The sequence below is a fragment of the Diorhabda sublineata genome, chromosome 6 (genome assembly GCF_026230105.1).
Source record: "Diorhabda sublineata isolate icDioSubl1.1 chromosome 6, icDioSubl1.1, whole genome shotgun sequence".
Lineage (NCBI taxonomy): Eukaryota > Metazoa > Arthropoda > Insecta > Coleoptera > Chrysomelidae > Diorhabda > Diorhabda sublineata.
The window spans coordinates 21,452,406-21,467,124 of NC_079479.1; the positions used below are offsets into that span (position 1 = coordinate 21,452,406).

General features: G+C 30.7%; 1 protein-coding gene across 1 annotated transcript in view; it reads left to right on the forward strand.

The window, feature by feature from the left end:
- LOC130445920 (putative transcription factor SOX-15) overlaps positions 1-2,540 on the forward strand; it is a 183,947-nt gene extending 181,407 nt beyond the window's left edge. Inside the window, exon 3 of the mRNA XM_056781821.1 lies at positions 1,040-2,540. Coding sequence (XP_056637799.1) covers positions 1,040-2,421 — 1,382 coding nt within the window. The 3' untranslated portion in view covers positions 2,422-2,540. The remainder of the gene's footprint in view (positions 1-1,039) is intronic.
- The last annotated feature ends 12,179 nt before the right edge of the window (positions 2,541-14,719 follow it).

Sequence of the window (14,719 nt, forward strand, 5' to 3'; positions counted from 1 at the left end):
GTTTATTTTGAATGGTTTTCCACAATCAATGCAAATCTTCAAAATAGGAACATTAATTGTTATTCCAAGCGTAACCTCCACATTCAAACAACTTTTTAACCAAAAAAGTAAATTGTTGCCGTAACCTCAAGATTTTTGAAAGTTCATCCAAATTTAGTAGGAATATATACCTACTCGTATAGATCCGTTGTATTAATTGTCGTTTCGTTTCGGTCAGGATATATTGAACCCATGTTTCATTACCTATCACAATGTATTTTAAAAATTGGCCTTTCACGATTGGTGGAAAAATCAATCGCAGCAGCCATGTTTACTTGTTTGCAACTGATCAGGAAATGTCTTGTTTGACTCGCCGGTAACAAAGCGGACAAAAAAAGAGATTCGTGTTTGCTCAATAGCCATACTAATCACTTGCCATAGTCTGGATATCATACTGGGCGATCAAAGACTGGGAAAACCCTAAAAAAAGTCAAGCCTGGGCTTGATAAACATTATTCGGTCTTTGCCCCAAGACAACCAACTGTTGAGAAATGGTTTAATAAGTATAAGCGTAGTGAAATGAGCTCCGAGGACGATGCCCATTACTTTTAACAATACTTATACGCATGCTTTGTTATAAAATTCAATGTCAGCTTAAATTAAAAATGTAACTTTTACCGTCAATTTCTTAAAGAACTAATTTTTCTAAAATTTTTATTCTGGAATTATTATAAGTAACTAATATTATAAGTTTAGTACATTTTGAAAATAAAGTTATTGTTTTTCAATATTATGATTGGTCGTAGAAAAAATAGTGTATGCAACTCTCATTACATGATTAAGACACTCGTATTTAATACGACACACGGTCGTGTCGTAACTTTCATGCCTTATTAACTATCATTTAATTTAATATTTAAATCAAAACTATGATCAAATAAATAGTACACCCCATTTATTTTCATTAATATTTCACTGTCACTAGACCTTCGAGTTGACTAGCTGATTTTTTGTTAATAAAAAGTTGTGATTATCTTTAAAATTGAATTATTTATTTCAGGAAAAAAATGGCGGTCCCTAACTCCCCAGGATCGACGGCCATTTGTAGAAGAAGCAGAGCGACTTCGAGTAATTCACATGACTGAACATCCCAATTACAAATACCGACCTAGACGTAGGAAGCATAACAAACAGAGAGCTACATCCGGTCCCGGAACTCGTGTAGGAACGTCTCTACCAAGTCCAAGTTTACCGAATATGTCTCCAAGGTACTCTGGATACATTCCTCCAAACAGCAGTCTTTCTCCTAATCTTCAACAACAGCAAGGATATACGTCCATAAATTTTCCGAGTCCAGGAGGTAGTGCCGATTACACTAATGAAAAAAGATATAGTCCTGATAATTACAGCCATTACGGTTATTTAGCCTATCAAAATTATTCACAAAAAAGTCCTTATTCTACACAGAGTCATGATAACTCGCCTGCTCATAGTCCTGATTTGAAAACCCAAAATACTCCTGGTAGTCCTACGGACGAAAAGGAACAAGCTGATAAAAGTACCATTTTACCTACACCAAATTTATCTCCCATGGATCAAGATAACGAGAAGTATAATCAATATAAAGAAGACACTAGAGTATCTTCTGTGCAGACTTTACCGTCATCTACCGATCAAAATTTCAACAATAGACTACACAATTACAGACAAACCAACCCACAATTTACCAATACTCAACCGATCACTTCAGTTCCGATGGGAAATGGTATGTACATAATGAGTGCGAATAAGAGTAGCGTAGAACAAGGGCAAGTAGTTACAGGTACTTATTATCCTCCAGTTGCTACTTCACAAGATCAACAACATCTTGGCAGTTCACATACCGCAGCAATTAACGCTACAAGTAATTTGAGTTATTACACTTCAAATGTGCAGCCTTATTATAGTAAAGATTATACTTACGAGCATCATGACCAAAGTAAAGATACGTTTCTTGGTTATCAATCGATGAAGGTTTTGGAAAAACCCGAATACCTTCAAGTGTACAAACCTCAACCCATCGAACAACATTATGATTACGGACAAGAAAATCATTTGGTTCACAATTTTCTGCCAAACACAAGCACAGAAAATCGAAGTGACGTCGATGGGGACGATGTGGACACCAGGGAGTTCGATAAGTATCTAAAGTACAGTAATTCTGAACCTAACGTTATAGATTCTAATCACAATTATCGTAATGAAGGACTTAGTTCGAATGTGGCGTACAATTTTCAAGCTCAACAAACTTCTGTGATTTTGCCTAACGCAAATGTTAAACCAGAACCATTCATAACGCATTGTCCGGAAATTTACGAACTTGCTGCCAACGGAGTTCCTAAAAATGAAGATGACTTTAGTGAAATTTTAGCCGGTGTAAGAAAGACTTGTTTTAGTACGTGATAATTTGTAAATTTATAATGTAAGTAGTTGAATTTTATGTGCAATTTTGAACTTCTGCGTCAAATATCGAGTAGTTTTTGAAAGAAGCTTAATATGCATAGGGTTAGTTTGGGCAATTTCAAATTAATCACACATTATATACATACATACATATATATATATATATATATATATATATATATATATATATGAATTTTAAAAAAGTCTGCCTTCTATATTATAAGCGGTCTCTTATTAGGAACGTGGCAATGAAACACCAAATCGGACTAACTTTCATATATTTTCCGAGGTTTCGAATACTTATGTATTCATCGTCTAGGACTGAAATTATGGTCAATACAATATAAGACATATGTATAAATGGTATAACAATAATAAAATTTTACTTAAAATAGTTATTTAAGATTTTCAGTGGTTTTGGATAGTACTAATGCTTGTATAAATGTTCAAACTCATAGAATTTAAAATTAAATATTTAAATTAATGTTGATAGAAATATTGATTATATAAAATATTAAATCTGGTTACTTTAGGAATTTTTATTAATTAATAATTGGTTAGATTATGAATGACGTTGAATTTTTATAGGTTGTATAAGGATAAGTTGTAGTGAATGATGTTCAATATTAATTGGTAAATTGATAGATAACATTAAATTTCAATAGGTTACGTCATTATGAATGTAGTTGAATATTTATTGGCTGGAATATAAATAAAATATAAATGACAAAAGATATGCACAAATTACACTAACATTATTTAAATCAGTTGTCAAAACTTTGGCAAATTCATAATTCACAAGTGTCCTTAATGATAGACATGAGTCGCTAATGAACATCTATCAGGATATAATGCTTTTCGACTGACCAATGTTCTTCCCATTCACTAAAACTTATCTAACCTATAAAAATTCAACGTCATTCATAATCTAACCAATTAAAAATTAATAAAAATTCATATAGTGACCAGAATCAATGTTTCAATTAATCAATATTTCTATCAACGTCAATTTGAATATTGAATTCTATGAATTTAATAATTGTAAGTAAAATTTTAATATTGTCATACCATTTATACATATTTCTTATATTTTATTTGACCATAATTTCAGTCGCAGACGATGAAGTATTCGAAAGCTCGAAAAATATATTAAAGTTGGTCCACTTTGGTATTTCCTTGCCACGTTCCCATATAAGAAATCGCTCTTTTATATATATATATATATATATATATATATATATATATATATATAGGAAACATTAATCTCTGCAGATATTATTATTATTATCTGCAGAAATTAGCATTTTTTCTTATTAACTATGGAAAAAAAGTTCAGTAACGATTTTTCTTAAAATTTTATGTTTCCAATGGACTTACGGTTAATGAATTTTTGAAGAAAATGTTCTGAGGAGGCTAGTTAATCGCGAAATAAAACATCAAGTGAAGTTGACGAAAACTTACCTCATGCGAGTCACCTGTGTTAGGACGATATCGACTTGCATCTTTTGGATAACAACGTCGATTAGATACTTAATAATGTAGCTAAGTTTAGTTCATCACGTAATAAGATGTTTTGAGTCTACTTAAAGAAGCTCAGAAATACGTTTCGAGAAACGGGTTATCAGAATATTGAAGTAATTAAAAGTTATTGTTTCAAGGGGCTAAAGAACCTACCAGTAAGGCTTACAAAAAGTATACGGAAAAGTAAGCGTTGGTATATTTGTATTGACTCTAAACAAGCCTACTATGAAGGCGATAATGAATATTTGTATTAAAATACGTGAAAATGAGTCAAAGTTGATAACATGTATGAAAATGGAGACATCTAGACTTTCATGTGAATGTTAAAACTTATATATTTGAACCATCTTTGCATTATGTTGCTTAACATTTTCTTGTCATCTTTCATACAATTGCATCAGTTGTCCACTATATACTTCGGCATTAATAGCTCAACCATCTGGAATGATTTGGAAATATATTAAACTTTCATAATTCCATGAGATACACAACAAAAAATTTCGCTCGAATAGTGGCAGGTTCTGATAATTGCCCTTTGTCTTACCTCTGTTTTACCATCTCCAGGTTATTTAGATAAATTTAGATAAGCGCGAACGTACTAATGTGATAAACTGCCATTTTGATCTTAGCTTCGGCAGCAAATTTGAGAATATTGTAATCTATTACTATAGATATTCTTTATGAACTAGCATAAAAATTTTGATATTTTGAAAAACTCAATGACACTATGAGAGTAAACTATATAGGTCTTTTTACCGGTGAAAGGAAATACAACATTCAAGTTGAAACCTTTTAATGTTTTCACACGCTCACGACATCCTTTCAACGAAAATAATGGAATATTATAACTAGACTGTTCACTAACTGACACATATAAACTAAAACTGCGTGTGACTAGAGCACAATCACGTTACTTACCGCTGCGATTCATGCAGAGATCAAAATGGAGGCTCCACTGTGTCAATTCCACTTACTTTCCTTGTTGCTAGGGCGTCGACAAACTCTTGTTTCCAATAATGTCTTGACAATACACAAATTTCATATTTATCGCACTCCACACTATATATTATGAAAACGTATTGCGTTGTCAACACACAAAGAGAGTGATCAATAGAAACTTAATGAATTTTACTCTTGATAGAATTAGGGACTAGTCCTAACGAGTAACGACATATTTAAATTTAAACGAAGGAATTATCACATATGAAAACCGATATTAGTTATGAGACACCCTGTGCAGTTTCCATATTCGAATTGGGCGAATAAGACCATTTAATACCATCTCAACTACCCAAATATGCCGTGTATAGCAGCAACAGCTTTAATACGTACAGGAAGTTTTTGAGAGATAGTTTGTCTTATAAATCGTACAGTGAATAGTTCTCTTCATGTCTTCATATTCTCCAGTGAACCAGATTAATCGTGATAAAGACTCCAGTATGTGTTTTGCTATTCTCTATTTTGGATGTCATTAAACTTCCTTATTATAACGTTTTTATCATCTTCTGAAACCTTTTAAAAATCTTTCAATCGTTTGAGTTTACAATCTGAATTGGGTTAGTGTGATTGCACACTTAGCTTTTTCTCTTTTTTAATACTAAATTCCATGTCTATTTCGCCGTTACTAGTACCAGTAATTTTAGAATATTCTCACTAGCACTCCATAAATTTGAACATTTGCAAAAAAACAAAATCAATCTCCTCACACAAAATTGCAAACTTTCTTATTAGCATTAATGTAATAGGTAGTGAAATAACTCAAGAAATGCATCACACAAGAGGTGATATTGGACATAATAGGTTCTTCGCGATGCGTTTTTGCCCAGATATTAAAGAATACCAAAGCTTCATGCAGATTGATTTAAATTGGGTTTTTGAAGAATTGAAAAAATATAGAATTGGTTATTTTCCCGTTAGAATATTGGAATGAAAAAAGATTATAATAATTAACAAGAATTTAGCACAGCAATAGATGCAAGAAAGAATTTAGATCATAACAGGAGGTAAAAATCATGGAGAATGACATGTGAGGGAATAACATCTAAATACCTCAGGAACTAGAACTTACATTAGACAAATGAGTCCAAGGAAATAATTATAAATACGAGAAGCAAATAGTATTCAACAATATGAAAAGTAAAGTATTTGAAAACAATTATTAATAAATACTAAAGTCAAAATGCTTCATGAAAATAGGGAGAAACAAGGAGAAAATTGACGAAATAAAATGGAAATGGAACGCGTTAGCAACGCTCTTCGAAAAGTTCTGAAGAAATATAAGACAGATGCGGAGAAAAAAATACAGAATAGAACTTATAGTACATAAAACGGAGACTAGATAATTGGAACCTGAAAACTAGGAGAAATATTAGTAGGAAGTGAAAAGAGGTAATGGAGAAAATTGGATAAGCTATTAAATGAAAATGAGTAATGAATAAAAAAGGAAATCTTAAATCACCACAGAATTTCATAAGTACTTCCGTATGAATCCAAAAAAAAAATAGAAATTATCTAGGCGAAAAATTGTAAATAGAACAATAACTGTATGTGAAACCACGACGTCATATGCTGGGAAATAACCAAAGACATCTACTACTAGATCTTTTGAGCTTAGGAAAAGCAGGATCTGAAACAACTATAAACAACTGGTAAATGTTGTGAGGTTGTGTCTAATATATTTAATTAAAATAATTATTAATTGTTTTTTTTTGGTTTTAGACTCAAAAAATGATAAAACATTATAAATATAGTTTTCTTCAAAGATAGGAAGCGTGTTCATCAAATACATTTTGATAAAAATTAGTTCTATACTAGATTAAATGTATTTAAAAGTCAATTAATAAATAAAAAATTAATTAGATCTATGTGGTCTTTGAACTGATAATAGATGTTATCTAAAATAGTGTCTGTGACTTAAAGTTTGACATTATATGAAATTAAATTTTTCCCTGAAAATAAAATAAATGCTTTTTCCCGGATATTGTATAAATACATAAGCGAAAGTAGATATTTAATTTTAGAATAATCTATATCAAAAGTACAATTATTAAATGTGCACTGTATATACCCTAAACTATTCGATAGATCCGTCTAATCTTCTTGTGTTGAAATTATATTTCTTCCTGCCATAACGCCTTCCGTTGATGTACTTTGTCACAAATCCTGGGTTATTTCATCACTATCACACGTTCTAAACACTTTATTAGCTATTTCTGGCCTGTGTGCTATCGATTCATCAACCTACCCTATAGTGACCGTTGATGACTTACAACCACCATGTTTCTTTAGTACTGTCAGGTCTCCCACAAAATCAACTAGTGTAAAGTGTAGCAGACGATCTTCGAAATGTTTATGCGTTAACATTTCCAAGTTTAAGAAAATTGAGCGACTGTTTCGGGAACCTTATAAAACTGGCTTTTAGACTCAACCCGATTGATACATTTTCCATTGTTATATGAATAAAACAGGCGGCGATACTATCCTGCTGTTTGACGAAGGGTAAAATTTGACATATTTTTCAGTAACTACAAATCTCCTATTTTCATCGTTGTTTGTTTCCTCAACTTTCACAATTAGCGTTCAATATTATCTAATGTTACGTGAAGACATTCAAGGTCCAGAAGAGTATTAGCGACTGTCTGGCAACTGATCAATTTAAATGAAAGAAAGAGATATAAAATCAATGTTGTAGTGAGACATTGATGCCAATTTAAAACATCATGAGTTTCATAACAGAGATATCTCTATTGTAGTTGAGAACCACATCGTTTCTATAGCAATCATTTTTAGACTTTTCTTCAGACTTTCTGAAATGAATGTAAGTTATAATATTTCTAATTTAAAATATTGGATACTAAATTTTAGTTACAAAATATGAAAAAATCTCGCTCTATTTTCTTCTCAAGGAAAATCAAATTTTGACATATTTGAATAATTACAATATTAATAGGCTAATATTTTATTCAACAAAAATAATTGTTTTCGAAGATTCAAACATGGTTTCTCTATGAACTTGAATCAAAATTAAACGTATCATTTTTAATTGTTCTTAATCATAACATTTTCTTGTATTTCTGAAATTTATTGCAAAGCTAACCATATTTTAAATGCTACGGATTGATTTCTTGTCATTTCAGAATTATTTATATCCTAGGTTCAACATGTCGCAATTTAAAGTCAATTTTCCGGGTCAGTGAAGAAAACACGTATGGGTGTGAATAAATAACGAACCAATAATCGGTATTTGACGCAGATGGTTTTTAACTTATTATTGGTATATTTTCTGGTAAATTTATTAAACTATGATTTACTGTGATATTTTACAGTTTATAGGTACCTATTTACTATCTTAATGTGAATTAACATAATTATTGAGTAATATGGAATGAACAGAAAAAAATGAACAATTACACCATTTATTGTAAACTGAGGAATTCAATAAGATGACAATAAAATATATTTTTTTAACAAGCTGAACAAAGTGGTGATTGTTGGGTCAGAAAAATTTTCAATAAAAAAATATGAATAATATGACATATTTCACTTTTGGTTGTTGCGACAAAGAATCCATACGAACTGTTTGTTTTGATTTCTTTATTTACATTTCACTCTATGGAACAATGGTTATTACACTTTAATTAGACACATGTTATATAACTCACCTAGTCGGTTCGCTTTCCTACTTTTTGTTTTTAAATGTTGCATTCAATTATGAAATACTGTCGGAATTTACTTGAAATTTTCATTTTTTAATTTTAATTTTTCATGTGTAGTTTCCTCACACAAACACATTGGACTGGCCTTTTTGTCGATATTGAGTATCATTATTTACCGTTTTACTTCTGTCAAAGGTAAAATATGACTCGTCAATAATCATCTCCAAACATTTAATGCGCGAAAACCTGTTGGCATTAAGACTTTCTCCATTATTATGTTCCTTTAGAATGTTGCTTACAGATTTCTTAGCAATTTTGAATTATCTGCTCAATTTTCGCAAACTGACTCAGTTTTTCGTGACCGCTTTAACCAAAGCTTTTCTCTTCTTTCTAGTAATTTTTTCGCTTACGAGCCTGACCCTGACTTTCTTTCAATTCAAATACCTATCTAAACATGCCTACAGATAGGTATTGTGAATTGTTTCTTTGGGTATTCCCATTCTTACAAAGTGATTCACTATCAAATTTGCAATTTTTCACGTCGTTCGTTTTCTATTAGATTTCCTATACTTCAAACTAAACTTCTAACATTCTAATATTTATATTTGGGATATCTAAAACTGCCAAATCGCGAAAAACAATAACATTTTCAGTCAAAAAAATTTTTTTTAAAATCAGAAACTCGGATTGTTATAAAAAAATTCATACTCTATTATTAATTTGTTGTAAAGCTGCCGAAAATATTTTCTTTGAACATTTAATTACCAGATAGACCAGAGGCTTTTCATTATTTTATTATGTAATACAGCAATAAAAAACATGAAGTGAGATAAAAAAACTATTTCTCAGTGGCATTACTGCACGTGGCGAAGTAGGCTCATGGTCTCCCATTAAAAGGGGGCTCGTGAGGCATTTTTCTATACAATCTAAATAGTTGGCAATAGGATAATATTAGTATTAGCATAATAGTAAAATAGAGATATAAATACATTTCTAAACCTAAAATAGATAATACAAAGCATCACTCCTAATTTTACGCTCAAGAAAGAAACGATAGCCTTTCACTTAAAGAAACTTTGAACAATTGACTTAAGAGAGTGAGCGATTTGCAAGAAATTTTGTATATGAATTTCTCGAGACGAACTAATATAGGTTTTTCTGTCGATGAACTGCTTGAAGCCTTCTTCTATTTCATCTGTAAACAGTGACGAATCCTACTTTGAATAGCGCCAAAGGTACTGAATACATCATTTACACTACCACAGAGACTGAAAGTAGTTTCCTTTAGTCTTCGAAGAAGATACTTGGTTATCAAAACGCGCGTCAGACAATATCATCCTGAGTGAAGTGGTGGTGCACAATGCAATACGAAGAACTTATTTCAGTATGTCATCTATGTTGCTGTTTGGAACTATTTGGAGTAGGGTTTCTTTTCACAATGAATTAACGCCACTTCGTCATCATATACAGACGAAATAAAGGGTTTCAAGAAGTTTACCGACAGCAAATCCTGTTTTAGCTCGTCGTAAGCCAAGAGACGCAGTTGTTTAACAATCTATATTGTTTAACATAATTTTTGTCAATAATATTTATTGACTTCTCTTAAAATAACCCATATACCGAAGTTTGCCATGAGACTATTAAGCTTCGCCTAGCTTTGGACAATTCTCTCTATCTTCTTACGTCTATCATTATTTTGTCCTTCCTTAGTAAGTACTAATCAAACTACATATACTACATAGAATAATCCATATCTTCAATTTAATTCGCTTCTACAACTTATATTAAAGTGTTGCTGAATATACTAATATGCTTTTTACAGTGATGTTTGAAATTTCCTCTACTTATTTATCCTGGCGGAAGGGAAATAATTCCACCAAATATTTGCCAATTAAAAAACTGCTGCACTCTACAAGTCAAATAAGCAAGGATAGTTAGTTCAATTGCTTAAGTTAATTCAGATGATAATGAGAATTGGATTAGAAAAGCTCTTGAACAGAATGGAGTGTCACTTTGAGATACCTAAAAAACTGATTGCTCTAGCAACTGCCTTTCAACTATCAAGATATTATTTAAAAAAACAATTTTTGTTCTATGAGAAACAGATATAGAATAATCCCAAAGTTATGTTAAAATTAATGATGCTCCAAGTTATCCAGATAGTGGATGGTGGAGATGGATGGTGAAAATTGAGTTTGTATCTCAATTTTTAAAGTAACTGTTTTTTATAATGGACATTATTTTCTTTATAATATTTTCAATGCCTTCTCAGCTAATTCCTCGAAATGTTAGTTTCTTGTCGAAGAACATTGATGTTAATATTATATATAAGTTTAAGGCGAGTATTTCCTAAAGTATTTTTTTAGTATAGCAAGCTGATTGGTTCAAATATGACAATATATCCATCGTCCCAAAGAATAAATCAAATCTTATTTTTCTAAATATATCTGAATAAAACTTTGTGTAATATAATCTTTCGTAACTCAATATTATAATTTGAAAATAGTTTTTTTTTTCACATCACAATTGACTGTGTATAAAAGATTTTGAACGTTTCAATTATGAAATTTTTAAATCAAAACAATTTGCGATGATTTAAATCAAGGACGATGAAATTCCAAAATGCGATCACACGTAGATGAAATAAAATTAACGAAGTGACGTCAGAGAAATAATTAAATAACATTAGCATAAACTATCTAGTTTGCAAAAGTGTGGAATGAAATGGAATACTTTCAACATTGTAATATATCAATTTTATACTGGAGCGAGGCCATAAATATATTATTTAGAGTCTACATACAGATCCTCGTTTTCGAATTATAAACCTCCAAAGTCATTTGATCTTCATAAAATTTTCGGCATGTGTATAATGTATATTATGTTTATATGGTATAATAACCAGATTCTTATTATACTTATCTCAAAATACCTTGTTTTCATCAGTTTTATAAAGACGTAAAGGTAGCATTCTCAGAACAACGCACGGAAAATTTTTCCCGATCTTCGATTTTCAATTTTAACAAAATTGAGTTAAATTGATTATAAGAAAAAAATAATTTTTATTTGTAACACTTTTCTGAACAGAACAACATTATTAGTATATTTAGGAATCGTTGTTGTTAGTCCCTTTCATTCTTTAGAGTTTAGAACTAAAGATGTTGAAGTAGATGGTTCACAGATGTTTTGATTTTTCTCATAGAATGTTGCAGAGCTTATATTTTGCAAATGAAAAGCCTTATGGATTCTTCTATGTATCCGTCTGCTACGTTAAAAGAACGCCACCCTCGTCTCAGCCCATGTCCTTTATATTCTTCGAGATTTTTCAATTTAAGGTATTTTGCAACAAGTGTCGCATCCAACATGTTAGGCATAACACCTACGACATACAATAAATAATCTTCTGGTGATAATATTTTTAGGCCGTATATCTGCATATTTACGGTGCAGGGCATAAGGCTCGAATGGTAGTGGTAAAACTTTTTGACATATGATTTTTGCCATCTCGCAAAAACACAACAATAAAGCGCCCGTAATCTTCCACATCGTCTAATCTTAAAGGTATCAAATCATCTCTACGATATGCGCCAAGATCCCAAATACTAAAATCACTTTTGCCAGTAGACCTTGTGCATCAGAAACTTTGCATACAAATGTAATCACATGTTCTGCCGTTAGTACCTTGGACCTGTTTATAGCCCTAAGCGTGACGTTTTAAAAAAGCAATAATTTTTTTGGATATTTTATGTTACCAGCAATTTCTTTTATAGCTAAGCAAATCTTTAGTATTGAGGACCGACTGCATAACGTGGAAAATTTCATATGCTTGAATTCTTCGACAAATAAACTAGAAGAATATCAACACTCATTGTTTTGACTTTTTTGAGATTTCGCCATTACATAGAAAGTTCATACTCGTGTTCATATCTCGACCAGGATTAAAACAGTAAAACAGAATAAAACAATGTAAATCATGTTTGGTACTATTACGATGTATTATGATTACTTTGGAAATAAAATGTTTTTAAATTAATTCTTATTCTTCTTTAAAAATGACTTTTGTATATCAAAAAAAATGTACTCTTGTTATGGCTGATAATAGCCATTCTATTAATACACTTTGTACAAATTTTCGCAATAATACAAGTTATAGAACATTTGACTATAACTTAGCACTAAGCAACAAGAAAAACTAACGTCGATCTAATAAATGTTCAATATGAGCTTTTCTTATTTCTCTGTTTTTGCTTCTAAGTCTATGTCTAATAGAATGTGAACACAACTTTTACTATCAAACCGCGTCTTGTAACGTACATTTTATTTTTGAGATAGTTCCCCAAAAAATTCGATAGAAAGGACGTATCCTGATTGTGGTGGTGTGTTGTCGTACATCTAAACTGAATAGCAGGGACCTCGTCAAGTATAAACAATAAATTTATTATAGTTTTTAATGGCACATCATTAAACAGGTTCCAGAACTATTTTTGCAAAAAATACAAATATTTCTGCGAAGGCCAAATGCAGTCAATGAAGTATGGTCCAAATATTCCTAGTTAGCTGTTGTCATACTATTAACTTTTTGTACGTCAAAGGATACAACAGTTTTAGGACGCAATGAACAACTGATTTTGGAACTTTATGTTTTCTTCATAGTTTTCGTACACTCATTGATTATTCAGTGGCTACACTACGTTAACTTTGTACGCCATCTCGTTTTTGAAAAGTTTCATGATCTGTTTCATACAACATTCCAAGTTACATTTACCTATTCATATTTGTTTCTCTTAACCTCAAATCAATATATTCATATATTCGTTTGTCTAGCAATAATATGTTTGGAATATCTTAAGCACAAAGCCTTGTAAACAATTTCCATACTTCAAAATCCTAACGTAATAAACAGATGTAAAGTCTTCAAATTAAGTGTTTATCAATTATTGACAAATATGACAGCTATCTAACAATTTTAAAACTTTTTCCCTAGATTTCCAATTAATGTTTTCATTATCGACTATTGTTGAGTTAATAATTTCTATTATAGAATCTTCGATATTGTTACATATTGTTACAATGCATATTGCTATTAACTCGTTACATAGGATATCCTCATGAATTTGGTGGCATTAATCAAACGGCAAGTGTCATTCCTGCAAAAATTTCGAATCAATAACCAATACGAGTAGTCCGTCCCTGGCTTTTAGATAATACTGTAATTAAAATTGAAATTTTGGAAGCATATAATTTGAAAACTAAAACCTGAAGTGAAAAAGTTTATATCGAGTAACTACTGATATCTTTTGGCTTATAATATACGCTACAGATTTTTTTGCGCATTCTGTACATGCTTCTTCAATTAAAATGAATTCCCATTCTACATATTTCAAAAAATACGTTGAGTAATGGATTCACTATTCCTATTGAATAAAAAATTACTATTATATCCAACGTTGTTAATCCCTGGTCAAGATAACATAAAAATTAAAAAAAATTGTAACATTCGCAAATACAATGAATTATTTTCCAGTAATCCATATGAGTTAGTAGATTTTTAAAGTTTTATTTATATGTAGATCTCACAGCTCAATGTGGCAAGAGAGATTGAAGCCATCAAATTGTATTTAGTAAACACTCAAATACATTTAACTGAAAAAAGCATTCACTGAATTGATGTTATTTGCTACAAAATGTAGTGATATTCTAAAACGATATTTGTTTATTTCTTACGAATTATTTAACATGACGTCGAAAAATTACCTTGAGATAAAAAAAGTTTTGCAGTTTAATTCTTATTAACACAAACATCATTGTTATCAGCTTATCAGTTTCGGAGTAAGAATCTTACCAATGTAATAAACAAAAAATATCATGACGTATCAAACTTCTAGTCAAATTCTTTCTTCTCTTTCACATTGGGTTCCCGTATCAATCCTCCAAATACAATATTCTACATAATATTCTGGTCTAAGAACAAAAAATAAAACATAAAAATACAAATACAATTTGAAAGCCAAAAGCTTTAGTCAGGTTATAGTGAAAAAATACTTCTGGAAAAAGTGTAAAGTATTATATAAAAAATAGTTGTTCTATGATTAGAAATATATAAAAGATTTTACTTCATCAAT